Source organism: Abrus precatorius, unplaced genomic scaffold (assembly GCF_003935025.1).
Source record: "Abrus precatorius isolate BTA unplaced genomic scaffold, Abrus_2018 Scaffold8, whole genome shotgun sequence".
Taxonomy (NCBI): Eukaryota; Viridiplantae; Streptophyta; class Magnoliopsida; order Fabales; family Fabaceae; genus Abrus; species Abrus precatorius.
Genome location: NW_020874428.1, coordinates 35,292,013 through 35,318,229, shown reverse-complemented (window position 1 = coordinate 35,318,229; position 26,217 = coordinate 35,292,013). Strand labels below are relative to the sequence as shown.

Genomic DNA, 26,217 nt, shown 5'->3' with positions numbered 1-26,217 from the left:
CTTTTCAAAGTTTAACATTTGCAAACCATGCTAATTAAAAAATAAAAAAAGTTATTTGAAGATTATGAATCATTATTAGAGTTGGCGCAGCATCACCACAGGCTGATTTGGAAGATCAGTAGTAGAGTGCAAATTCCACTGCAGTCTGCGGGATCTGATTCGGAAGATCCGCATTCAATCATTTGTTTTGAGTGACTTCATCACGTCAGATATCTATGCAGAAGCGAGATCACCAATCAAATGAGAGAGAGTTACCTCCAACGGTGTCCAGTTCGTAAACTCATCACATTTTGATTTGTTATTTCATCACCCAAACAAACAAAAAGAAAAGCTATTATTCCTTTTCAACCCTCCCTCGTCAAATAATACATCCTGTTACAATGCTAATTATTTTCAAATAATTGAAAAAGTAACGTTACGAAGAACACTTAATGGTGTTGCTTTTGTTCCTCTCAAGTGATTCGAGATCACATAATTTCAGTAACGTCTGCAGTGTCTTGTAAGAGAGCATTCTCACGTATAGAAGAATTATCTCGGTTGACTTTTTATATCAAACAATGTATATAATAGATAGTGAAAGTTAAAAGATAAAAATTATTAATTTAAAAATAATTTAAAATTATCTTTTACCATAACAGGTAATATTTCTCTCTCTCTTTTTTCTTTATTCTGGTCATGGGCCCAATTGGAGCCCAAAAATTTGAAGCCCAACAAACTGCATCGTTGGTTTGTTTGTCCACAAGAAATAAACAAAATGGTTTCTCTTTGAGGATGGCAATGCCATCGTCTGATTAACATGGAACCGTAATGTAAGAGCGAAGTTGGAACGTCGATGGAATATTGATCCCTTCTTCTTCGAACGATCCGTTTTCAGTCTCCGAATATGGATGAAGATTTGGTGAAGCGCAACACCGATTGCGTTTATTTCCTGGCCTCTCCCCTCACTTGCAAGAAGGTTCTCTTCCGTTTTTTTTTCCCTCCGTTTCCCTTTCTTTGATTCCTCTATTTGCTCTCCGTTTAGGTTGTGATGCTTGTGTTTGCAATTCCGGTTGCTAATTCGCTCGTTGTTTTGCAATGCCATTGCTCTAACCCTACCCTTCTATCTTCGATTGTCGTAAACCTAGCTTTTGTTTCTGTTTTCAATTATATTCTGCATCCAATTTAACAATGCTTGGTCTTGTGGAGTGTTTGTGTGACTTTTCTTTTGGTAAGTGTCGATTTTTCTAACTTTTAGATTTGATTAATTTCTCACTTTGTTTTTTCAGGGTGCTGAGTGTGAGTATCGGCATAATGAGATTGCGAGGCTCAACCCTAGGGATTGCTGGTACTGGTTATCTGGACATTGCCTTAATCCAACGTGTGCTTTTAGACACCCTGTGAGTTCTTGTTTTTGCTTTTTCTTCACTTTGCTCTTTGATTTGTTGCGTATGTGTAGTGGACTGCCTGGAACTGTGATATTCGTTTCGGTTGGATTGTCTTGTCACTTGCGTGGTTGAGCAATTGTTTCTGTTGTGAATTCATTTATGATTATGGTTTCTGAAAATTGACCATTTCTCAAATATGTGCTCTAAAGAAAGAATATGTTTATGTTGAACATTTAAATACCAACTTTGCTACATGGCTGAAGCTAGCTGGTAATAGGAGCCAGCTCAAGCATTACGATTGATCTCTAAGTAGATTGTGATGTAAGATTAAAAGCGCGGTAGCATGTTAAATAACAGAAAATATAAAATTTTAGGTCTTTGTCTTTTTTATGTTCTTAAAATATCAAATTGAATGCCTTCATGTTTATGAGATTGGGCTGTATTTTCTAATGTCTTGATTTATACCCGTAGTCCAGCAAGGTACATACAATGTCATGCATAATTTGTCACTTGTTCTGCTCTGTATGTAGATTGTGATGATGCAAGATTGCACACGTTTTATTATGTGTATATTGTACATATATGTTATTTTCTACAGAGCAGTACTAAATTTTGTGGTCATTTGAACAATCCTTGTGGTGTTTTCTAAAATGTCAAATTGAAAGGCATGGGATTATATTTCATCTCCATGTTTAGCATTTCCTAAATGTCTCGAGTTATATTATACCCACTGGCCATCTGAGAATGGGATAGAAGAGTGTCTCTCATAGTTTGTCTCTTGTTTAGCTAAATTATTTGGAAGTTTTGTTACCTTGTATCTGACTTGATGATTAGGGTTCCTTGCGTAGGAAAACTGATTTTGCTTGGTTGAATAGATTTCATGATTAGAATTTTCAGATGTATGAACAGGCTCATTGAATTCACTGCATTATGATTATACAGTGAATTTTTTGTTACTGTTATCTGTTTCACACACCCCCTCCATATTTGATATCCATTTTTTTTACTTGCTCTTGTTTTACAGTAATCTCTCCTCTCAGTTGTTACCTCTTGCCATTTTCAACTAATTTTTATCATATTCGCAGCCATTGGATGGACATACTGGAGTGCCATCTGAACCTTCTCCAACTTCATTACCTGCAAACAAGACAATTGTTCCCTGTTATTTTTTCTTCAATGGATTTTGCAACAAAGGTGACAGATGCTCGTTTTTGCATGGGCCTGGTGATAGCTTTATCACTGTAAAACCTTTGAAGAATGACAATGGAAGCACTGATGCACTCAAATTAGAGAATAAAACTTCATCGGGAAATACAACAGGTGTAGCATCAACACCCATTAAAACACAATTTGACAGATCTTTAACTGCTCCAAAGGATTTGTCTGATTTTGAATTTCAGCCTATGGAAGATCGTCAGCTGCCATTATCCAAAAATGTTAAGGGGCATGGTGATTCCCTTGAGATATCTGCTTTAGAATCCAAAGAAGCTACAGCGACTAGGTCGGACTCTGTGTTTCCAGATGATGGCTTTGTTCATAATATATCTCATTTAGGTACTGAGCAGAGTTCAGAGGAGCAAGTAAATAGTCACATAGAGCCTGAGGAACGGTGGGAATCATCCCCTCATTCCCCTGGATTTGATGTTCTTGTTCATGATGAATTGGAGAATTTGGGTTATGAGGAAGATTCTGAATATTTTCAAGTGCTTGATAGGGATGACCAAGAACTTAATGAGCAATACTTGGGGTATGAATTTAAAGATTCAGTTGAGTATGATACTATATGCCCAGAAGCTGATATTCTGTATGAACAAGAAACATATGATGATTACAGATGCTTTGATAGAGATCTTAGTCATGCTAATGGCAGAACAGTTCACGCTTATCCCAGAGAGATAATCTTAGATTCTATATTGTCCAGGAAAAGGATCCGAATGTCGGCTGAAATGGCCGCTTATGACAAGAAGTTAGATCTACGTGACCATCTGAGGAGACGTAGGGAAATTAATGGTCCTCCTGTTACAGGTTTCTTAAGAAGACACGAATCATCTTCTTTGATGGCTCGAAACCAGGAAAGGCATCAAAGGCATGGCATTGATCAGCGGCTAAGTAGAAGATTGACATCACAATTGGGTTTTAGTGCTATAGATTCGATTGGAGAGGTTGAAACTCTTTCAATTGCTAACAAGCACAGATTACTCGGGAATTCCCAGCAACATAGGCCAAGGAAGCATTTTAAAGAAAAACTAGCTAAAAGGCAGTTCATTTCATCTAAAATATCCAGGAAACCCGTTTTAAAGCAAAGGAGATTTATTCACGAGTCCATTACATTTTCAGGACCTAAGACTCTTGCAGAAATTAAAGAAGAGAAAAGGAGGGCTGAAGAAAATATACATTGTAAAAGCATGTCATCTGATTTTCAGGATCCTAAACCTCTGAGTGAAATTCTCAAGGACAAAAGGACCATGGATCAAGTGAGAGATGGCAATACCTGCCACAAATGAATTATGAGATCAAAATGACTAATGACTTCAAGTGACTAATATTTTTTCAGAAGATAAAGGATAAACTTGGCTGATGATGGTGGTCTTTCTAGCATCCTTTACTGTGCTAGATATGATGACCCTGCCATTACCGTTAGTTGATGATAAGTTTTCATTCCAATGAGTGGAAGGTTATGTGCGCCCCGAGGCGAAGAAGATAGATATTAGATAACCAGTGTTTGACTAGAAAGGATATCTTCTGTAGTTAGTTGAATATTTTGATTTGGATGAACGACGTCTTAATCTAGAGAGTGGATTACTGATTTACTTTAGTTTTATGTGTGATTTTGGCCCCCTTTCTTTTTGCTTGTACAGAGCTTAGAAGTACTCACTACCTTGTCTCGGTCGATGTTCTTACATGATAAAATGTCCCATCTTTGTGGATTTTCACCGTAATTATCGTTACGCATATAAATATTAGGTATACGAAAAACTAAAGTCGTCGGACATTGGGATAAACGATGTTTATTTCTGAATTCGAGTATTCGTGCACAGATGCCATTTTAGATTCACATACAACAATCTTTTTTTATTATTATTAAAAAATGCATAGAAATTAAACATTTTTTCACCATCCAGTAACCAAGGGGTGGTTCCATGCTGTATCAGACCTGAAGGCTACAGCTAAACACAAAATCGGAGATTTAATAAAATTAATAAAAAAATTCAAATTTATTCGATTAGATTTTCAGATGCAACTCTTTTAATAAACTTTTTATTTTTATAATCTGTCCTAATAATTTTTGGGTCAATTGTTGATACAACCATTCCTGATAAAATAAAGCGTGAAAGCTAATTAGGAAATTAGAGATTTTAAGTTAGAAAAATTAATTAAATTTATACATAGAAAAAAAATAGTCGCTGGTGCTTACTAAATACATATTAAAATTTATTAAGAATTATAAAATAAAAAATTTATTAAATGCTCAATTGAGAATGTGAGAATTATAAATTATTGGAAATATAAACAACAATAAAATTAAGCATTTAATTGAAAATGAAAGAATATAGATATTTATTAGTTTTAAATATAATTAATTATATTATTAGAAAATTACACTGCTTATAAAAAATTGAAAGTAAAACTCTTGGTGAGTTTCCGATAAAGTCGATCTGGTCATAATGAGAATGAATCTCCTTAAATACCCAAAATTTTTAAAGAAATTTCCTTCCTCCTTCCTGCTTCCTGCTTCCTGCTTCCTTTTTATTCCATCTTGAGTTTATTTGTAGCTTGTTTTCTTTTAGTCAATTCGTAAGTGAAATTACTCTATGATGTAATGATAAACTAATAAATATCTCATACTTATACTTTTTATTTTAGTAAATTTTAAGAATATAAAAAATAATATACGTTATAAGAAAAATATATAATTAATTGAAATGGTTTTGCTTAATTATTATTTTATTTTAAAACTGTTTTTTTGAGAAATTATGGAATGTTAACTGAACTTGTTTATGTGTGTATGGATTAAAATATAGAGAGGTATGCTAACTAACGTTTTAAGGACCTGATAACAAAATTAAAAAATAAATTTAAAATATATGTTAGTTTATTTTAATGTCTGTAAACTATATTTAATTATTAAGAAAATTATGTTGTTTGTTGATTCTATTAGGATAGTCAAAATTTATTGTATTTTTAAAAAAATTAACTATTATATAAAATGTTTAGCTAACTAAATTTTAGGTTTTGTTAATTTTAACCTTTAAGGTTAATGATAAATAACTAATAATAGTAAAATTTTATTAAAAAAATATTTATTATATTTTTATAACTTCAATATAATAACTATGTATTTTTTTAATAAAAAAATTTTATTTATAAATGCTTAAACTCAGCTCTAAGAATTAAAGTTAATAAAATTTTTAAATTTTTTATATATACCAATATGAATTAGTTTATATTATTTTTTTATCAACTTATTTTCACATGATAATATAAGAATTATTTTTTTCTAAAAAAGACGTTGAGTTAGCCTTTTATTATTTTAAATTTTTATCTATTAATAAAAAATAACAAAAATAAATATATTTATTATATTAAAATATACATTCTTAGTGCTTTAAGTAATGTCGCCGGAAACCGATACACGACAATTTCACATCTTTACACGTGTTTTAAATAACAGAACTTGGGTATTATTCTATTAATTTGGAATAGACAAGCGAAATCTATGGCATTGAATCCGAGTTATGTATTTTTGTAGCCAAAAAGCTGTGTGATACTCTTTAGGTAAAATATTCCTTAATGATTAAAAGAAAAAAAGTTTACTAAAGAATTACTTATAATTTTTTATTAAAAATATTTAAAAATAATGAAAAAAATACATAATAAAACTTTAGCTCTTAGCTTCTTTAGCCTAACCTCATCTTATTCTGATGCCCACCTCTAATTTAGTATCTTGCAGTCTCCTCTAATTTCTAAAACGCATATTAATTTTATCAACACATGACGTCCCTTCCCTTCATGAGATGTTGACATTCTTACGATTAATTCGATTTCTGGTTTTATTTTGTGCTTGCCCCCATATTGTTAGAGAAAAAAAATGCTAACTATTTTTTTTTTTAAGATAAGTCTTTTGATCTTATAATTTAACAAAATTTAAAACAATGTGTATCACTATTTCCGTCTAACTTTGTTCATTGTATGATGACAAAACAGAGGTGTAATGCAATCAATTTTCAAATTGAAAATTAGGAGCATAATTTGTAAATTTTATTTTGGATCCAAGCGATAACAGGCTTTAAAATTGATAATACTTTCATCCAAAAAAATAAAATAAACTTTATATTAAAGCAAATTTCTAAAACATTAAAAAATGAATAAACGTACAATTTGATCGATGAAAGTGATATATTGTTTATCTTTGATCCTTGAAAGTGTTATCACATATTAATTAGTCCCAAAATATACGAAGTTTCTCATAATATAGTCTTTCTTTCAACGGCTGTTACAATGGACGGATTAAAAAGTTAACATGTATCATCATATGTGTTGCATCACATGTTCGCTCTACATGTGCTTAAAATATTGTTTTCGTATAAGAAATCTAAGTTATAATATTTTCCTTGTATTGTATATAATCCTAGTATGTCTTTATTCATCACCTTTGGTACACCTATAATCCAAATTACATAAACCAAACCAAAGAATGAGGACCTCCAATAACTGTACTATTAGAATTTTGGGTATAAGCCTGCTCTAAAATTGGAATAGAATGTGAACTTTAAGCTTAAATGAATTATTTATCTAAAATAATTTCGCTATTTAAACTTATAATGACCTTATTTTGAAATGTCACTGTAAAATATGAAACGAATGGCTTAGATTATAAAAAAGGAGAGATAGAAATTTCACTGTTCAATTATTCATTATGAAATGGTGTAATTTTGAACTTGCGTAGATAAAATATCTGATATTGACATCGATAAAAGAATGAAATTGTGAATAATTTTTTACATTATAGAGATCAAATTGTGCAATTTTGGTGACCAATGTGCCATTTTCAATGACCAAATTGGATGTTTACTTTTTAAGAATACAACGTGAAAATATGGTGTGAGTTGAATCCAAAGATTTGGTTTCTTCAAGAGTAGTCATGGAATGCTGAATACTATGGCACTACCAAAGAAGGGAGTTGCATCATGGTGATGGCACCTGGAATGGCAAAGTAAAATGAATACCCAGTGCTATTAGGCAAAAAAATAACAAATACAAGAGCGAAATCAAGATTGTAGATGTATTAATGAATCTCTGTCTACTTTTCTTTCAATCAATGTGGATAAATAATTTTACGAATATGTTTGGGTAGTAAAGGACTGAAGTTAAGTTTGACCAATATGAAGCCGAAACAAGGAATCACAATTCTTATTAGGAAATCCCATCAATGATAAGATTTGCATCATTATACTAAAAACAGTGAAAACGTATTAGCAGACACAAACCTTGTCCCTACTTACATAGTTAGGTGACACTAGAATTCTCAACTCTTGCTGTATATGTTACTCCTTTTTAAGTCAAAAAAGTAACACGTAATTAATGTCAAGGTTGTCAAAATCTTTAACCGATCAACATAACCAAACCCAGCAATTAGATTCCCCTAGTGATTTTCTTCTTTATATATTCCTTTATTTGTCATTTTCCCCCCAACCTCATCATCTCTCTAATTATCAAACTCTAACATCATCATATAACTACTAGTTGAGGTTTAAAATTTCCCTTCAATTTCAACCATATCACAGAGAAAGAGAGAGAGAGAGAGATGGCTGAGTTGCAGAAATCAGTAACATCCTTCAGAAGACAAGGGTCTTCAGGATTGGTGTGGGATGACAAGTTCCTTGCCGGTCTTGGGGACCAAAATCAGAATCAGAACCAGAACCAGAACCAAGAAGCTAAGGCTAACCAGAATCAACAAGGAAACGAAAGAGTTGAAGTAATAGGACAAATTGCCACGTTAGAGCGTAGCAGATCAGAGGGGGCACGCCCATATCGTACGGTCAACGTTGCACCATCTAAGGACCCACCTTCTCCCAAGCTAGCTACCTGTGGCTTTTGTGGTTTCTTTGGCAAACCAGTTTCTGCCAACCCCAAATCCAAAAAGCTTAGGTAAACACAACCTTCTTTCTTATTCTCTCCCAACATGTAAATCTGTGCTGCTTCTTTTTATCCTTAATTTCTTGTCTCCGTTTCAGTTTTGTGCTTTGTATTTGGGATTATTGTTTGTAAATTCCTTGGACATGTGGATGTACCTTGGTATGTAATAAGCTTATGATTGATTATAATCCAAATGAGTATGGACTATTGGGCCTACGATTGAAGGAGAAATTTACGATTATAATTTGTAACAATTAGCAGAGTAGTATAAGGTCGGAGAGCACTTTAATCGGTCAACATTAAGAAGACTATGTATTGTTCTATGAGAAACGTTCAACAACTTGGCATATTTTGAGGAATCATCAAGCCAATTTTAGCGATTTTGAAGTGTGATAATTAATCATGTAGGAAACGTCCATATAGTATGGTTTGTGCTTTCTAAACCAAAAAAATATTACGTGTATTTTTGCAACATACGTAGTTATCATTTTGTTGCGATTAGGTGTTCGGTCTTTTGTTGCTGCTTGAAGATGAAAACTAAAACGTTCGATGATTTTTTAGAGTTGCCTGTACCGTTGAATTTCTATCTTGCTTTGTCTTAAAGTAAGCTAATTCAGTTGGCTTAAACTACTAAAAGAATGAAACCAAAGATTACAGAACGTACATTTGGCAATTAACTAGCGTGTCGACATTAACTAATTTCACATGATATCAACAGTAGAATTATTATGACCCATATTTTAATCCACTGTGTAACTGGTTTTTTTTTTTTTTTTTTCTGTAATTCAACTTTTAATGAAAACTTTATTTATTATAATTTAAGCACATAAAATAAACTTGATTCAAAAAGTTAGCCTGTTAAATAAGAAGGTTTCATGATTGAAGTATCACACTTGACATCTTAATATGAAACTAATGAAGAAAAGAAAAGAAGAATGAAGAAATCGTCTAAATCTGAGACAATGGCCCTCCGGTGTCCCTCCGGTGTTTAGACTTTGACCGATACATATGCACACACGTCTAATAATATAAAGATAGCGTTATGCTCATTTAAAGCAAAAACCTAACTTGAAAATAAATAAATAAAATTCAAAATGGTTGATTCAAAAAATTGACAAATATTGAGATAAAATATGTATCTGTAATAAATTATGAAATCACTAAAAAATACTTTTCTCCTTTTTCTAATTGAGATGATTATAATTTTATATATCTTTTTAGTATTTTACGTAATGAGGAAATTTAATATGAAAAAAAAATTAAAGTAATTAAATTTGAGATTAGCGGATAAATATAGATATAAATGTAAAAAGATAATTTTAAAAAACAATTAATATTTTTTAAAAATATATAAAAATATTGTTAAATGACGATGAGTTCATTCATTACAAGGAGAAACATAACGACAATTGAAAATATTTTTATGTTCAAGAAGGGGGATTTATGCTTCTAATATATAGGCAAATTGATATGTCATTGTGACATTAATTTACTCTTGCATGTGTAATTCTAGGTTACCAACTTGGGGCATATATGAGAGAGTGAGAAAATTTCATTAATATTTACCATTTAATTTTACACAAATATTGGTTAGTATTAGTATTAAATAAAATCAATCTTAGCAAATCATGTTTGGAACGTGATTGATATTAAGTTCTCTCATCTCTGTGGACATGTCTCACACAGTTTTTATCAACAATGTGATTAGCCTTTTACTAGATTTAATTGAGATGAAAAAAAAATAAAAATACGACGAATATTAAAAACGAAGTAGATATAAACTATTTTACTTGTTTGAGATATAAAGAAATTAGTGAAAAATGTATACACACACTCTCGGAAAGGTTCTCCTTTTTAAAGATCAATTTATTACCAATTAAATGAAAAATAATTTTCATCTAAGATTAAAAGATCTTTTTATTCATAAAAAAAATAGAAATTTTTTTTTATCTACTTTTATCTCTCTTTCTCTTTTATTTCTTTTCTTCTTATTTATTTATTAAATATACCATGTTAAAGATGATTTTTCTGATTAAAAAATTTAATTTTTAATAAATATATTGATAATTTTTTTACCATTTTGATTTGGACATTGATATTTTTCTTATATTTCTTAAAATTAATTTTTTTAGTTTTTAATCGATTTTTATATTACAAATGAGACTACCTTATCTAGGATAAACGTCACATATTTAATAAAATTATTTTTTACAGTTTGTCACATGTAATTTTTAATATTAAAATTGTCATGTAAATTACACTCTCTCAGATATTGAATATTGCACGGGCTGTTAACTGGTTCTTCTTATATTTTTCTCCAAAAAAATTTCTTGTTATGTTTGACTCGTAGAAAAATTACTACCTAATACTGCAACACTTTTATCTAAGATTTAATGCTCAACCAATAAGAAGTATGTATGGTATATTAAACGACTCACACTCTTAAAAAAAAAAAATAATCAAATATGCAAATTGTAATTGTTAAAGAGTGATTGTATTAGAGTTAGTATTTCAACAATACCTGTGGATGTATCTTTTCTTTCCTTGTTGTTGAAAACGATAAAAAAGACACATAAAAAGAAAATACATATTTTTTAAAGCAATACATATAATATATAAGCAAACAAGCTTATAATAAAAAGAGAAATTATTACTAAAATGAGACTAATTTTACCTCATACTTGTATATTTTTTAATTAAATATATTCAATTTTAACACCTCATGTTGATTTATTAACTACTTTACTTAAATGGTGGCATTGGTAAGAAAATATATTTGAACAGATACATATATTAAACATATATGATCAATATTTTTTAAATATAAAATGTAAAAATATTTTTTAGAATATATACACAATATCAAACAATATCTTATTTATAACTGAATATTTTTCAGATTTTATTTCCTTATTTTATTTATATATTATTACCTTATAATTTATTTTTTATTTAGTTAAAATTCCCAATATAAATAAAAAAAATTAATATTAAATTTAAATTTTAAAGAATATATAAAATTAGAATAATAATCCATCTTCTATTCATTTTAATTAAACTATGTTTTAATCTTAATTAACTTTAAATTAATAATAAACATATCTCCATGTACCAGAACTTTATATATTTTATTGTTATAGTGTATTATATTTTATTACATCACATCAATGTGTATCATAAATATTTTTATTCTTTTTTTTAAAATATCTAAAAAACAACGATCATAATATTTTTAACATATAAAATTAAAAAATATTGTGTAATGCACGTTTTTAAAATTAATGAATAAATAGAATAATAAATATTTCCATTTCTAATATTGAATATTTTATTATATTAAGTAAAAATATTTTTTAAATTAAGGAAGAAACAATAAAAATTATATCAATATGATGTGTTAAAAGTTAAAAATAAAAAATAGGTTAAGATTGAACAAGGTCATATTAATCTTAAAAGTTAGATTATTACAATAATTAATGTAAATTTAATATAATCTATTAAATTTTAAAATAAATAATTAAATTTGAATAAGAAAATTCAAAAGAAGCAACAAATTATAAATATAAAATAAATAAATACTCAATATAAATGATAAAAAAATATTTTAATATAAAAACATTTTAAAAATAAGACTTTAATTTTTAATATAGAAGTCAAATATCTGTAATAAAGGCAAGAAGAGTTGACAAAGTTATTTTGATCTATTGGAGTCAGTTCATTTTGGGCATCAAGACTTTATTAGGTCAGACAAAAAAAATTGAATTTAATCTAAATTTATAAAAATAATTTCTAAATTGTTTAAAATATAATTTTATGCATGTTTAATTTGATTTAAATTTATATTTTATCAGAAAAATTATTATCCCAATTAATTAAGAGCATTTTGTCAGGAAAAATGCATCAATCCAAATCCCTAATTTCCTATCCAGCCAGAGTCGACCACAGGTAACGTTTAGCTATTTTTTTATGCATAATAATGATGCTAACGTTATTAGGCATGCTATATTCAAACTTTTCCAATTACGAATATGTTTATTTAAATAATACAACTACTTAACGAAAGCTACATGATTATTAATGATGTACTAATATTCAACGACAAAATAACTGAATTTTGAATTTTGACAGTTAAACAATTACGCAGACAAAGATGGGAATACCCAACGTATAAATTAACGAATGCCCTAAATAAAAAAAGTTGTGAAGGAAAAGTTGAAAACTGAAACATGAATTGTTTGAACTTTGCTTGTTTTTCTTATTTCTAGGACTGAATTTTTGTTTTCGGTCAACTTTACTGGAACTGAATTTAAAAATATGGAATTGAGCTGGGTTAGAGATTCCTGGTCAACGAGAAAACGAAACCCAGTTGTATAAGATTCCAAGATTTATGGCGTCACTAATTTGTCAAACTTCATAAAAAAAATGCAAAAGATGAAGGAATACAGATTTATGTTGTATGAAAGAAACTTGATTACACATTAATTTTCATGTACAGACAAGACATCTGAAAAATGAATACAAATTTTGCCAGCATAAAAAGCCGTAGCTAAATCTTATATATATTATATGTACCTTAATCCAACGCTTTCTTAACTTTCGTCTTGAACAGTAGAATATATAAATTTTCCATTGAAAAATAAAGAAAACGCCCCGTTGAATGCGTCACAAATGAACCGAAACTTGATCCTACAATGCAATGCCAGACCGGACCATACGCTTTATCAAATTCCTGCACATGAACATACCAGGAATATATTGTAAATAAATAGATTTATAAATAATGACAAAGAGAGAGAGAGAGAGAGAGAGATACTTTATTTTGTTTTATAGATCTTGCTGACCAAATATATAAAGAACTAAATAAACAAACCATGTCTCTGTTGTGCACATGGGTTGAGTATAAGATGAATAAGATTAATGCACCTATTTTCTGAGATAAGTAGTGCATGATTAGCTACAATATTTGGGGTATGAGCCTACGGGGGTTTAACACATGGGCTGTTGGGAATTTTGCAATTAAGATTTGATCTTTGACAAAGGAGATTCAACAAAATTGTGTAAACTCGTGGACGGCCAAGATCTAAAGATCTAGACACAGGTGTTTGCTAGATCAGTGATCTCAATTCCATTGTATTGAACCAGTTTCAAATATTATATCCAATAAACGAAGAAAGGAAGAGAGACAGAAAATGTCAACACATGGCTCGTCTAGTCGGCTTTCACCTTTAATTCTTCTGTGGGGTTCATTGAATTTGAACAAATCTCAATCACTCCAGAAGCAAAGTTCCAAAAAGAAACACCAAGAAAATAATCCCAATCACTTTTCTTCCTTTTGCGCCACAATCTTCTTAACTAACAACACTACCTATCTCTATGCCCCTACAAGATCACAACTAAACTAAAGGAATGTTGATGAAATGAAATTGACTTAACATCTTAATTCAATGATCATGAGAGGTCAAATTATAGCATACCTTCTTTATGTTATGTGCTATGTGTTTAGAGCTAAACTTCTCCAAGCTATCATATGTCCTTCTTGCACAACGAAAAGCATGCACTTGCATGAAACTTGGCATGTCTGAGACCAAAACCTTAACTTGAAGATATGCAGCCACAGAAGACAATGTTTCAATTTGGGACACTGACTTTCGACCCTCAACAACTCTTCCTGCTGCTAAACCTGTTTCAATGTGGGACACTGATTTTCTTCCCTCCTCAACTGTGATTCCTCTTGCAGCTGGTGACGCTGTTGCCTCTATGCAAGATAGTGATTTTCTTCCCTCAACAAATCCTCCTGGTGATACTAACTCTAAGAAAGATGTTGACTTTCTTGCCTCAACAAATTCTTCTCCTCTTCTTTCTCCAATGTCTAAGTCTTTGTGATCACCATTTACTACATTGAAAGTTCGAGTTCTTGATATTTTGTGCAACCAACTGCGTGAATTGGATTTCTTGTCTTGATGCACAACACCGTGCTCTAACTCTTTCTTTCTCTGGTTTCCTATGCCACCTTTGTAAATGTACATGAACCCTCTCTTGTGTTGTTGCTTGTCTTGGTTAGCCATTTTCTGAGGCCCTCTTCCGAGACTAGAAGAATGATTAGTAGATAGATCCAATTGGGACTAATGAGGCATGGAGATACGTGTACATATAAATGTTTGACAGGGTCTGTATACTTAATCACGAGCAATAGGAAGACCAATTATTAGAATAATGCATATTCACAAGAAGGTGACATACTTATAAAGGCAAACCCATGTGTTTCTGCCTGTGGTGAAGGATATATAACAAATGGTAATGTTATATATTTACCTAAGATTTGAAATATATTGGTCTAGTTCTTTAATATCAAATAATGGCCATTGTGGTGTGGGACTAATCATTAGTCTCTGGGGCATATTTGTCCCCCAGTGACCTGCTTCTAGACAAACCAGCATCCATGGACCCCTACCCTTCCCACCGCCTATTTGTTGGGTACCCCCCGTAAAAAGGTCGTTATCTAGTATCTGCTACTTTGTAGCTTCAACTTATCCCCACCCTGAGCTCTTTATCAACATGCATGAATTCTTTGGTGGTTATTGGATGGAAATCGTTTGAGGGTTAAACCCACAATCAATAACGACCATAAGCTAACTTGGCTGTACATTTATGAGAAAGAGATTGATAGTTGGGTGATCTGTGGTAAGGTTTTTTGTATATATACTAACACATCATATGTAGATGTTGTCATTTTGGCATTTCCTTTCGTCTGGCTGGTTGAGGTAGATTCACCCACTGCTATCAATTAAATCATAAGTGTACAGATGCAGCTAAGCTCCTCAAAAAAACAAATATGTGAACAGTGTTGCGACAGGTATGATTTACAAGTTGTTTAACAATTCTAATCACCAATCCCCTCATAAAAAATTGAGATAAGAACAAAACAAAAATAACTCTTAGTTCTGTATCCTTTTAAATTTGTTAGTTGAATATCTAAACATTGATATTGTATAAGATATTATATGTAAAATTATTTTTCATCTCTTTTTTACTATTTATCTTTGTCGTGTATAGGCATTTTAAAAATACTTTTAAAAATCAGGGCTTAAATGTAGAAGAACCTTTTAAAATAGGATTATCATGATTGTACCAGAAGCATATATAATTTCTTTTTTCTTCTCTCTTATGTTTATGGCTTGGGTTATTCAACAATCTAGGTGTGCAGAATGTGTCGACGATCTATGCGGTTACCCTACAACTTAGTTTGTTATATGGACCTTCCGATTCGTTGGTTTGCAATGAGATTTTGACGGGTCCATGAACCATAGGTGAAGCCACCGGTAACGATATATGTGCATCAAAATTTTAGTGAAATGTTTCTATCGTTTCAACTCATTCGTACAATGATTTGGTTCAGTTTTCCGTATAGGATACTCGTATTTTGACAATTCTTATGTAAAATTATATTTATTTGAAACAGATTAAAAATGGAATATGAGTTCTAATATAAAAACATAAAAGAATCATATATTATTCATCCTCCTCTATTTTGATTTTGGTGTGAGTTCTAAAACTATCAAAATTTTAAACACTTGTCATTAAAAGACTGTGCCTATTGTCAGTGGATTTCTTTTAGTTTACTTTCTTATTAAATTATTACGTACCCTACAACAAAAAGAACGAAAGATTACTTAAATTATGTGGTCATAGTTTATGCATGCGACTGTGTGTATAATTTAATGTGGTTATGGGTTCTGATGGGGATATATACGACTTTGCTTTAAATACATCATTAATAACGATTATTTAGGTGAAACTACTACATTTTGAAATACTTGTGCAAAAAAACAAGAAGCATTTGAATGAAAGATGAGGACTAGTATTAGTATATATCGTGACATTTATTTCGAAATAAAGTTGTGGGGAAGACGTGTTTGCTGAAGACACTGATAGTTGGTTTTGGATTCTAGTTACTTAACTTGGGAATAATTTCGTTACAATTGTTATAGCTAACCTTGTTTAATTTGGAAGACGCTCTTGTCAGTAGAGCACACACAAGTGGATTTGATTTGGATGATATATACCTAAGTGGGTGAACGTGAATCATAAATGAGCCCCACCAACATAACTGTTACGTTGATTCAGCAGAGATTCAGATCCCACATAGAGTCACTGTTGACGATGAAAGCAAGAAGCCCGATACATTTTTTACACTCCCATCACATAAAATTTTCTCCATTCGCATAGTTTTCCCATGAATTGTCGTCCATTTGAATTTAATTTTATTAAAAACGATTTGTAATAAATTGGATAATGTAATTCCTTTATTATTTTTTCTTTAACTCACTGTTATTTAAAACAGTACATTAATGCAGTAACATTTTTTCAAAAAAAGAGCACAACATTTCAATTTAATGATTTAGAATGATTTGATTAGATTTGATCAATCTGCAATCGTGTACAATAGCCAGCAACATATATATGTTGCGGATTAGATATTTCAACACACCACTGTCGACTAGTTCCTGACTTTTGTTGATTAATATCTCCATAACATTGATAAAGGGGATGAATTTCCAATTGCTCTCTCTTGCTCCAGAAGAAGAGATTTCGATAGCTCCAAGGTTAAACGATGCTTGCTTTTTTACTTTATTTTATTTAAATTGAGATATTATTAAGAAGAAGCTGAAGCTAGTACATCAATAATACATGCTGACAAGACAACACGAGGGACATTCTGAAACCAGATAACGGATTGAGATCATCTGCAGTTCAATCAGTCATAGAAAAAGATAAAGAATCCAAAACGTGGGCATGCATTGAAGCACAGGAATAGGAGTAAGCCACGTTTCGAATTAACCAGTTTCATAAGTCGTAGCAAATTATTTTGGTATAAAACTCAGATCAATATTTTTAAAAAAATTATCAAACTTCTTAATTAAATGACGATATGCAAATTTTTTTAATATTAGAAAATTTCTATTAAATATGTATTACAAAATTTTAAAAATCATCCAAGTGTTCCTTAAAATTAAGGTTAAAAATAATTTAATACATTTTCTGTTTTTTTGTAATAATTTACCTTGTGAAGGTTCCTTACTTTTTAAATATGAAGGGATATAGCTTTATCGGTTCTGATAGCCAATATTTTTAGAATATTAGTTAAGAGGAATTAATAAATAATTTTAATTAAAAAAATCAAGTAAGGGTGCATTTAAAATCATCGAATGCGCAATATTATACTTTTTAACACTAATTTTTTATTTTAATTTTTTTAGCAAATAATTAGATCACAATTTATTAGTTTAGGGTTTATTAGTTAACTATTTTTTTCTTTATTTATTTATTTCTGGGTGGGAAAAACTTAACATTAACCCAGTAATTTCTACTACTTCCATAATTGTTGTTGCAGCGGCTTGGCTCGATTCGACTTGAGATTGGTCTCCTACAAGGTTAGTTGTAGTAGAGAATGAGCAAAAATTAACTAAAGACAGAGGAAAACAATACAAAGCACTTAATTGCTTAGAAAGGATTTTATGGAAGGTTTAATAATTTATAAGCTATGGTAGCATTAGCACATTTATTTGCTAATCATTTTGCTTCATCTTTAAAAGCTGCCATTTGTTTGGTTTTATCTGTTCTTTAAATTGAATCTTTATGAGACATGAAAATTGTGAATATACGAATTCAATTTCTTACGATATATTCAATTGTATTTTCATTCATTTATTCCTTCTTCCTCCCCCTTATAGTTTACTAGAAAAGAAAATAAAAATACTTGTAATGTGATTGTGAATATTCCCTTTATACAATTTTTTTTTGTCTATTCCTTCTCTTCTTCCAACCTATTCTTATTTATATTATTTCTATTCTATTGTTGAAAATTTTAAATGTATTATAAGTGAGGGGGAAAGTACCTTATTATGTGAAACTCTTTTCTTCATGTTTATTTGAAATCTTATACTTTTTTTTTAAAATGCGAACACTTAATCAATATTTATCTATTAAATTTGAATATTTATTTTTAAAATGTTCTCTTAAGTAATTTTGCTTTGGTAAATTACATGACTTCTCTTATATAAAAGATCTCATATTTTTATACACTTTTTATTACTTTAAAATATTATAACTTAAATATAGTCAAGTCCAATTTAAATTCACAAAAGAAGATAAAATAAGAATTTCCTATGTTATGTCGGTGCACATAGATTAACTAGGAGTACTAAAATTAATAAATAAATTTTAAGGAAATAATTATAATAACAATTGGAATAAAAGTTCGAGAGAGAGAAGAATACAAGCTAAAGGTTGTTCAATTTGAATGAATTTATCCTTAAACTTTTGACCTATTTAAGTGGGAAAAAAAAGATTTCTTGCCATCCGATGCTCAACAAATTAAGATAATAATAAATTTGTATTTAATATTTTTTTTTTTTTATCAATTTAACTGCTGAATTCAAATTTCTCATAAAGTATATCAAGTTTATAAAGTATGATTGGTTTCATTTTATTTTAAAATATTATATTATTTAAAATAAAAATATATAAGTATTATTAGATTATATATTATAAATATTTAAATAGTTTAAAGTTATATAATAATATTATATAACTCAATAATTAAATTGTTAAAATTTACTTTTAATAAAAGAAGTTATTATTTATTTATTTTTTGCTTTTCATTTATCTTTTTTGTTTCAACCGTTCTAAATTATCAATTATTATAGAATTTGAGCAAATAATTGTTTCCCGCGTCCTAGATGTGTTTGTTTTCTGATATGTTTTTCTTTTTTGCTAATGCCCCATACAGGAACGAAAAAAAGAAACTTTCAAAATTAAAAACTAAGACATTGAACCTATTTGAGTATAACGACATGAAACAATGAAGCAGCATGTGAGAGAATTGTGCAGAGGTAGAAGAAAGGAAATGAAGTGCTTTCAAAAGTTTGCTAGTTTAATAAATGTTTGCTGGACCTTGAATATGAGCACGCCACATAATCATCTAAGGCAAAAAGGTTTTCTTTATAAAACTATTATTATTGTTTAACTTATGTAGTTAAACCGATGATTGATAAATTATATTAAAATATGTCCCTTCAAATCTTTCATCTAAGGTTTTGAAATTTTTAGACATGAACCTAACAAATGCAATATATCTATCACATGGCTAATAAAGACATGATGCCACTGTGGTGGGAATGCAAATAGCAATCTTAATCAATGATTGGACAAAACGAAAGTTCACTTTCATCGACTTAAAGAATTTTTTAGAATCCTTATGAACACTACCAGGTACAGCAAAGATTCTGACGTAAAGGGAATACAAAGAAGGAATTATTGACCAAGCATATATAAGTGCATAATTAGGTGTCTAAACAAGTGGAGCTAAATTAATTATTTAAATTTTTTTTTATTCTAAAAATTTAAAATTAAATCAACTATTAAATATGCTAAATTTAAAACTTGACCACTTGACTAAAATTTAAATTTTTCTTATTTTTATTTATTATTATTATTGCATTTTTTTTAAACAAAGAGGGAGAGAGATGGGGAGGAAAATGACAACTATAAGTTCATCCAATTTATTTATGTAAACTTCTGAGAATGTTGCTAATTTTTGTTAGAGTATACACACAGTATTGTCTGTTGCCTTGTGTAAGATTTAAATATTATATGTCCAAAATAAAAGCGTTACTATCAAGCATTTATGTTTTACTTTGGTTGTAAAGAGTCTCAAACAAGTCACGAACCATTATACAGCTATGGCTATCCTGGCTAGCTGTTACTCAATTACAAGGCTAAAATCTCCCTTATGGGACAAGTAAAGGTCGAATTGTCAAAAAGGTAGCACTTTGAGCTTAGTAACGGTAACTTCAGTTATAAATGAGTAGTTAATTTTTATGTTATTTTTGCTTACTAGATGCAAGAAATTTAATTGAAAGCCAAAGAGATGGCATATAAAGGACCTCATTTACCCCTCTTACCTGCACTCCCCTTCATATCTTCTTTTCGAATTGTGAAAGTTGCAGAAATAGGAGTTCCTTGCAGCCCAAAACATCCAGCAAGAACTTCATGCTGTTTTGGACTGAAGGGAGCTCCTAGTTCTTCACTTTCTCTATATTCACCCTTCACTTTATCGGCTCAAAGGCTTCACTCTTGACGCTACTCTTCAATTTCATTAGTATTAATTTGTTAATGCCTTGATGTGTGAAATCATGTTATCAGCGATTTCAGATTTTCAATTCTTTGCAAAGGTGGGATTAAAATATTTCATCATTTCTTTCATCCTCCTTTTCATGTTACGAAGTCCATCACATAGGGCAGTAAACTACCAATCAAATTAAAGATCAACCTTACAAAACATTTTTGAAGAATTCTTGTTCTTTACTTGCGCATGGAAAGGTAACCGTTTAAACTATAATATTGGTTTTCTTTAGTTTTATTATTTTATATTTCGATGCATTACCCATTTCCTCCCTTACTGCATTTCACTCTTTATTGAATGTGCTTGTATATGATTTCATAACGAAACCCATTAAAGGAAAAACGAGTATTTAAAATTAACATCTCCACGATACCCCTCCCATTTCCTTATTTTTCAAGCACAGAACTTGCCAGTTGATAGCTTCTCACGTTTACAACGAGTAAAGCATTCTCCAACAGATCATCATGACATTTTATTTTGATCTCTTTCTTTCTGTTTATGTTACTATGCTAGTCGTGTTCTTGCCACGAAATTCTTAGCTGTTCAAGAACTAGACACTGTTGGTATTTCCAGAAATTAAACCCATTTCTTCATCCACCATTAATTCCTTAAAAATTCTAAACATTGTGTGCTGTAGCCAATTCTGTTATATTTTCCCAAAATTTTATTTTATTTCTCTCTACAAATATGGGGCTCAGAACCTATCTTTAAATAAATCTCCCTCACTCATGAAGAGGAACCCAAGCCAAATTTGGGGGACAAACCCAAACCCACCACTAGACTAGTAAATGGGTCATCAATTCGTATGCAATCTAGAACACATAAGGTAGGTATTACTGGTCATCCATTCACCCCAAGTTCAATAGAAGAGAAAAAAGATGAAAGAAAGAAGGTTTTACTAATTTTCATTTTCGTAAGAATTTTTTTTACTATTGCTAACGTCCAACATGGTTTATTATATATGATCATTTTATACAAGAAATCATGGGGGCTGAGACTGTGAGACTGTGAGACTGACAATTGCTGCTACATTGGGATCATGTGTTGAATGTGCTGATGCCGGTTATTAATATTGCAATTGAAGCGCGAGCAAGACCATACTTTGTCCTCTGATAAAGGCACTACAGGGATGTTATCACAGTTGCAGATTTCAATCATCAAGCCATCTGGGTCATGAAAGAACAGCTGATCAACGTAGATTCCACTTTCCTCTACTCTGCTCTTCACGTACTCTATCTCCATTTGCTGCAGTCTTTTCTCCACAGCTGCAACACTTTCACTCTAGCAACAATGCACAATTCGTTCCATTCACATAAGTATATGTACAGATATATATGACTACACTTTTAAATTGAAATTATTTACGTATATATATAGCCTATATGAAGTGATAAAGAGAGAGAAATACTTGAAAAGAAATGTGGTTGTCCTTTGGATTAATGGGAACAATCTTGGGCGTGTCTTCTGGGTGTTCTGATTGGAGAAGGTGTATGCCAATGCCATAATTGAACAACCTACCAGGATCATTATCAAAACAAAAAGGCAATTAGTATTCAATTTGGATGAAAAACAAGAAGGTGCTCTTTTTATATGTTGAGTAAACCAAAAATTTTGTCAGAAGTGTTTTTGATTTCTTTCCTATATATACAACATTACAAATACTTATACAAAATGATTAAATGTACCATGCGCCATTGAAGTCTAACGAACTAGGCCTCTTAATAGGAAAGAACCCAAGAACGTTTACATAAAAATCAACGGACTTCTCCACTGATGCACACACCAATGAGATGTGATTCAATGACTTGAGTTGCAGGGGATTGGTCATTCCTCTTTCCCTTTTTCTCTTCCGTCAATTAGGCAGAACAACAAAGAAGAAAATAAAAAGAGAATCAGGTTCTGAAAGGTACGGCGGTGCAAAAAGGTTAGTGTGTATCAAAGTATATTATGGATAGGATTGTTGTCTTGCAATGCGTGCTTCTATTTATAGGGACTCGGAAAGAATAGTCAAATATTTTATTCTGCATGTGTTGGAAGTTTCATGTTTGGGCTTAGGATTTGTTTGTCTTTGGATTCGGAAGTGGATTTTGTTACACGTAGATTTCGTGTTGGTGAATAAGGTATTGACAGCTGACAACACTTATCTTGCTTTCCGACACGTAAGTTTGCGTTTGGCTTCGTGACTTAGTCTATTACTTTTTGCAGCGAACAAAAACATGTCACTGCCGAGGGATCAAAACTAGGGATAAGCATCAATAGAACTTCCAATATGCTTCTTAAATCTTAATACCTCAGCAGAGAAAAGTACCAGCTACCAATTTTCTTTCAACTTTCATCCTCATTTTGAAGGTTAGCAAAGCACACGGATTTTACTCTCGCTTTTTTTTTTATCATCCGATTCTTAACAAGTGCATATTTTTTTTTCTTTATCAAACGACTATATATAAAAACTCTGTAAGTAAGACGTTAGGAATATCTATAATGTGTTGGGAACAGATTCTTTTATCATGTAATATATGTTTAAGATACTATCTAACTTGTTTGAATTTTATTAAAAAATCAACTTATAATCTTACAAAGAAACAATTTATTTAAAATAAATAAAATTTTAACATCCATGGTTAAAAATAAATGAATTTATTTTTTATATTATTGTTAATAATTAATTATTACTAATAACTTCATATTTATTGAGTTGGGCTTGGACTTTCAAGGAACTCGGGCTTGAGCCCACACTCTAACGCCGCAGCTCGGACGAGCATAGGTTTACCTTTTAGTGTGACCAAAACAAGGAGGGGAGGGGGTGCTTTTTTATTTTATTTGAGATTAAGATAGAAACTTTTAAGTTCTTTTCTGGAATTACTTTTTTCATTTTTCTTCATTCTACAACACGATTTTTTTCTTTTCCCTGATTTATACGTTGTTCAAATTATAATATGATGTCATTAGTAAAAGAAGATGTTCAGATTAACTTTAGAAAATGATTTAAACTGTTAGCTTCAATTACTCGAAGTGTATACAAATTATAATGACAAATTTCTTAAAGTGAGTTCACTTTTAAACTCAAACTGTCTGTTTATGTTTTCAAGAGAAATTGTGTTCTTTAAAACATTTTGTGATGATAAGTACTTTTTTTAAAACACGAGTTTTATGCCCACACTCTATGTCCCATATATGTGTTCAAGAAAATAGATCAATTTCATCATTTTCGTGCAACAGAGAGTAGTCAATTTATACGGATATTAGTTATTTTTAGTTTGATAATATTTTTCATAGATGATCAGAAACTTTAATTCAACAATTGATTATGAAAACAAATTATTTAAGACCTTGATACTTTATATATACACACACACACTAATATTTAATCATAATTTTTTATTAAAAATCATTCATTTTTGTAATAACTATTTAAAAAATATATTTATGGAAATTTTTAATTAGTTAACAATAAAAAAACTGACCTTAACAGCACATTAAAATTAAATTTTAAGAATCATCTTATCGTCACATAAATTTTTAAAAATTTAAAATATGAATAATTTAAGTAATACATATTTAATATTTAATGATTATATGAATAACATTTATAATTTATAAAAAAAATTATTTATAATACAAATATGAGTATTTTTTAAATAGTTTAAATAAATTTTTCTTCCCTTGAAAGTAGAGTATACAACACTCGACTTGTTTTGATTCGATATTAATTTCAATAAATTCAAAATTTTAAAATTAAATCTAGGTATATTTTGAGTACGAGTTTAGGTTATAACTAAGATTGTTCCAATTCAGCTCAATTTTATTTTTATTTCAATTTTTATGTAATTATGCATTAATAATAAAAATTAAAAATTTAATAAATTATATATCATATTTACTCAATGTTTGGAGAAAGAAAATTTTTTCTAAGTTATAAAGAGCTTATCAGACTAAGGGTCTTAGACTCCCACACTAACAAATGAAAGACTTGAAAAATTATCTACGTTCTAAATTTATCTTAAAGATTCCACTTTTCGAGGAGTTTTAGGAATATTTATAAAGTAGTTTTTTTAATATTGAAAAAATTACATTTCGAGGAATTTTTTAGAGTTAGAGAAGAAGCCTCGTTCTTTATTAATTATTAAAAGGTAGGTTCGAACTTAAGAAGTGTTAGAAGGTTTTTGAAAAGAACCTTAATTTTTGTAAAAAAAAAAGTCACATTTTGAGTTGTTTTAGAAGTTTTTGTCACACTCTAAATTTTTCTCAAAATTGCTTGAAAGACAAGAGAGTAATAGAAAATTATTCTAAGTTCATAAGACTAAAGACCTTTTCAAGGAGTTTTTGAAGATTTTCTAGTTTTTAGACTGAGAATAGCTAAAACTGGTAAAAAAAAAAAAAGACTGACAAGAAGATTATTTTAAGTTCACAAGATTGAAGGTCTTTTGAGGAGTTTTTGAGGGTTTTAAAATCCCTGACACACAAAATTGTTCGAAAAATAAAAAGTGATTAGAAAATATTTTAAGTCTACAAACCTAGTTGAGCTTTAGATTTCCTCCAGAATTATTCGAACAACAGAAAGTGGTCAGAAAATATTCTAAGTTCACAAACCTAATTGAGCTTCTGATTCCCTCTATAATTGCTCAAACACCAGGAAGTGGTCAGAAAACATTTTAAGTTCACAAACCTGGTTGAGTTCTAAGTCCACACATCTGGTTGAACTCCAAATTTTCTCTAGAATTGCTCAAAAAACAAGAATCTGTCAGAAAATATTCTAAGTTTATAAACCTAGTTGAACTTTAGATTTTCTCCAGAATTGCTCGAAAAATAGGAATGAGCAAAAAAAATATTCTAATTTCACAAGAATAAAAAGCGCTCTCAAATTTCCTAAAATTAGTTGAAAAATAAAAATTAATAAAAAAATTATTCTAAGTCCATAATGCTAAATGAGCCTTTTAAATTTCTCTCATAACTACTCAAAAAATAAAAAATAAAAAGAAAAGATTCTAAGTCCATAAGAGTCATAATAGGACTCAAAAGTTATTACAAGGCTCAGAAGCAGTTACCAACAGTTACTACCGAATAAAAATTCAACAACACAAAGAAGGATCGTAGGCAATAGTAGTTATGAAAGAAATCATAACCGACAGCACGATCAGAGCCGAAAAAAGGAGAACGATGGTGGTTTCCTTGTCTATAAATACGTTAAAGCTTCACTTTCTAGAGGACGACTTTTTGCACCTAGACACCGCACCTAAATTTCTCCACACGTTGAAAACCTGCACCACGCTAGACACCAACTACAAGGAGATACACAATTGTTACTTGTCATTGCTAGGGGTCGTACATTTACATTCGTGCATATTTATATTTTTGCAGTTTAATTCCAAATTATTTATTTCTGGTTCATTCCATGTTGTTAATTTATTTATGTAAAATGCCTACGTTTGATTAAGTTCTTTGTAATTATCATTTACTATTTCTATTTAATTATCTGCTTTACAACACTAATTTGAGTATCACATTAATAATATATTTAAAAGAACTCAAGAA

At 30.1% G+C, this 26,217-nt stretch overlaps 4 protein-coding genes across 4 annotated transcripts; 2 read left to right on the top strand and 2 right to left on the bottom strand.

Annotated features, from left to right (window-relative positions):
* The first annotated feature begins 781 nt into the window (after positions 1–781).
* On the top strand, positions 782–4,299 carry LOC113847503 (zinc finger CCCH domain-containing protein 34-like). Its single transcript, XM_027476656.1, has 3 exons — positions 782–955; positions 1,266–1,376; positions 2,450–4,299. Exons 1-3 carry the CDS (start codon positions 884–886, stop codon positions 3,866–3,868), a joined length of 1,602 nt encoding a protein of 533 aa, XP_027332457.1. The 5' UTR covers positions 782–883; the 3' UTR covers positions 3,869–4,299.
* Positions 4,300–8,155: 3,856 nt separating this feature from the next.
* Positions 8,156–8,538, top strand: LOC113848332 (uncharacterized protein At1g15400-like). Its single transcript, XM_027477796.1, has one exon. It carries the CDS (start codon positions 8,170–8,172, stop codon positions 8,515–8,517), a length of 348 nt encoding a protein of 115 aa, XP_027333597.1. The 5' UTR covers positions 8,156–8,169; the 3' UTR covers positions 8,518–8,538.
* A 4,419-nt stretch (positions 8,539–12,957) lies between these two features.
* On the bottom strand, positions 12,958–14,716 carry LOC113847923. The gene is made up of 2 exons (XM_027477256.1): positions 13,976–14,716; positions 12,958–13,230 (listed from the first exon to the last, which is right to left on the bottom strand). Exons 1-2 carry the CDS (start codon positions 14,564–14,566, stop codon positions 13,075–13,077), a joined length of 747 nt encoding a protein of 248 aa, XP_027333057.1. The 5' UTR covers positions 14,567–14,716; the 3' UTR covers positions 12,958–13,074.
* Positions 14,717–21,711: 6,995 nt separating this feature from the next.
* LOC113847646 (glyoxalase domain-containing protein RDO1-like) lies at positions 21,712–22,513 on the bottom strand. The gene is made up of 3 exons (XM_027476874.1): positions 22,371–22,513; positions 22,094–22,199; positions 21,712–21,966 (listed from the first exon to the last, which is right to left on the bottom strand). The coding sequence occupies exons 1-3, from the start codon at positions 22,511–22,513 to the stop codon at positions 21,712–21,714; spliced, it is 504 nt and encodes a 167-aa protein (XP_027332675.1).
* Between the last annotated feature and the right edge of the window lie 3,704 nt (positions 22,514–26,217).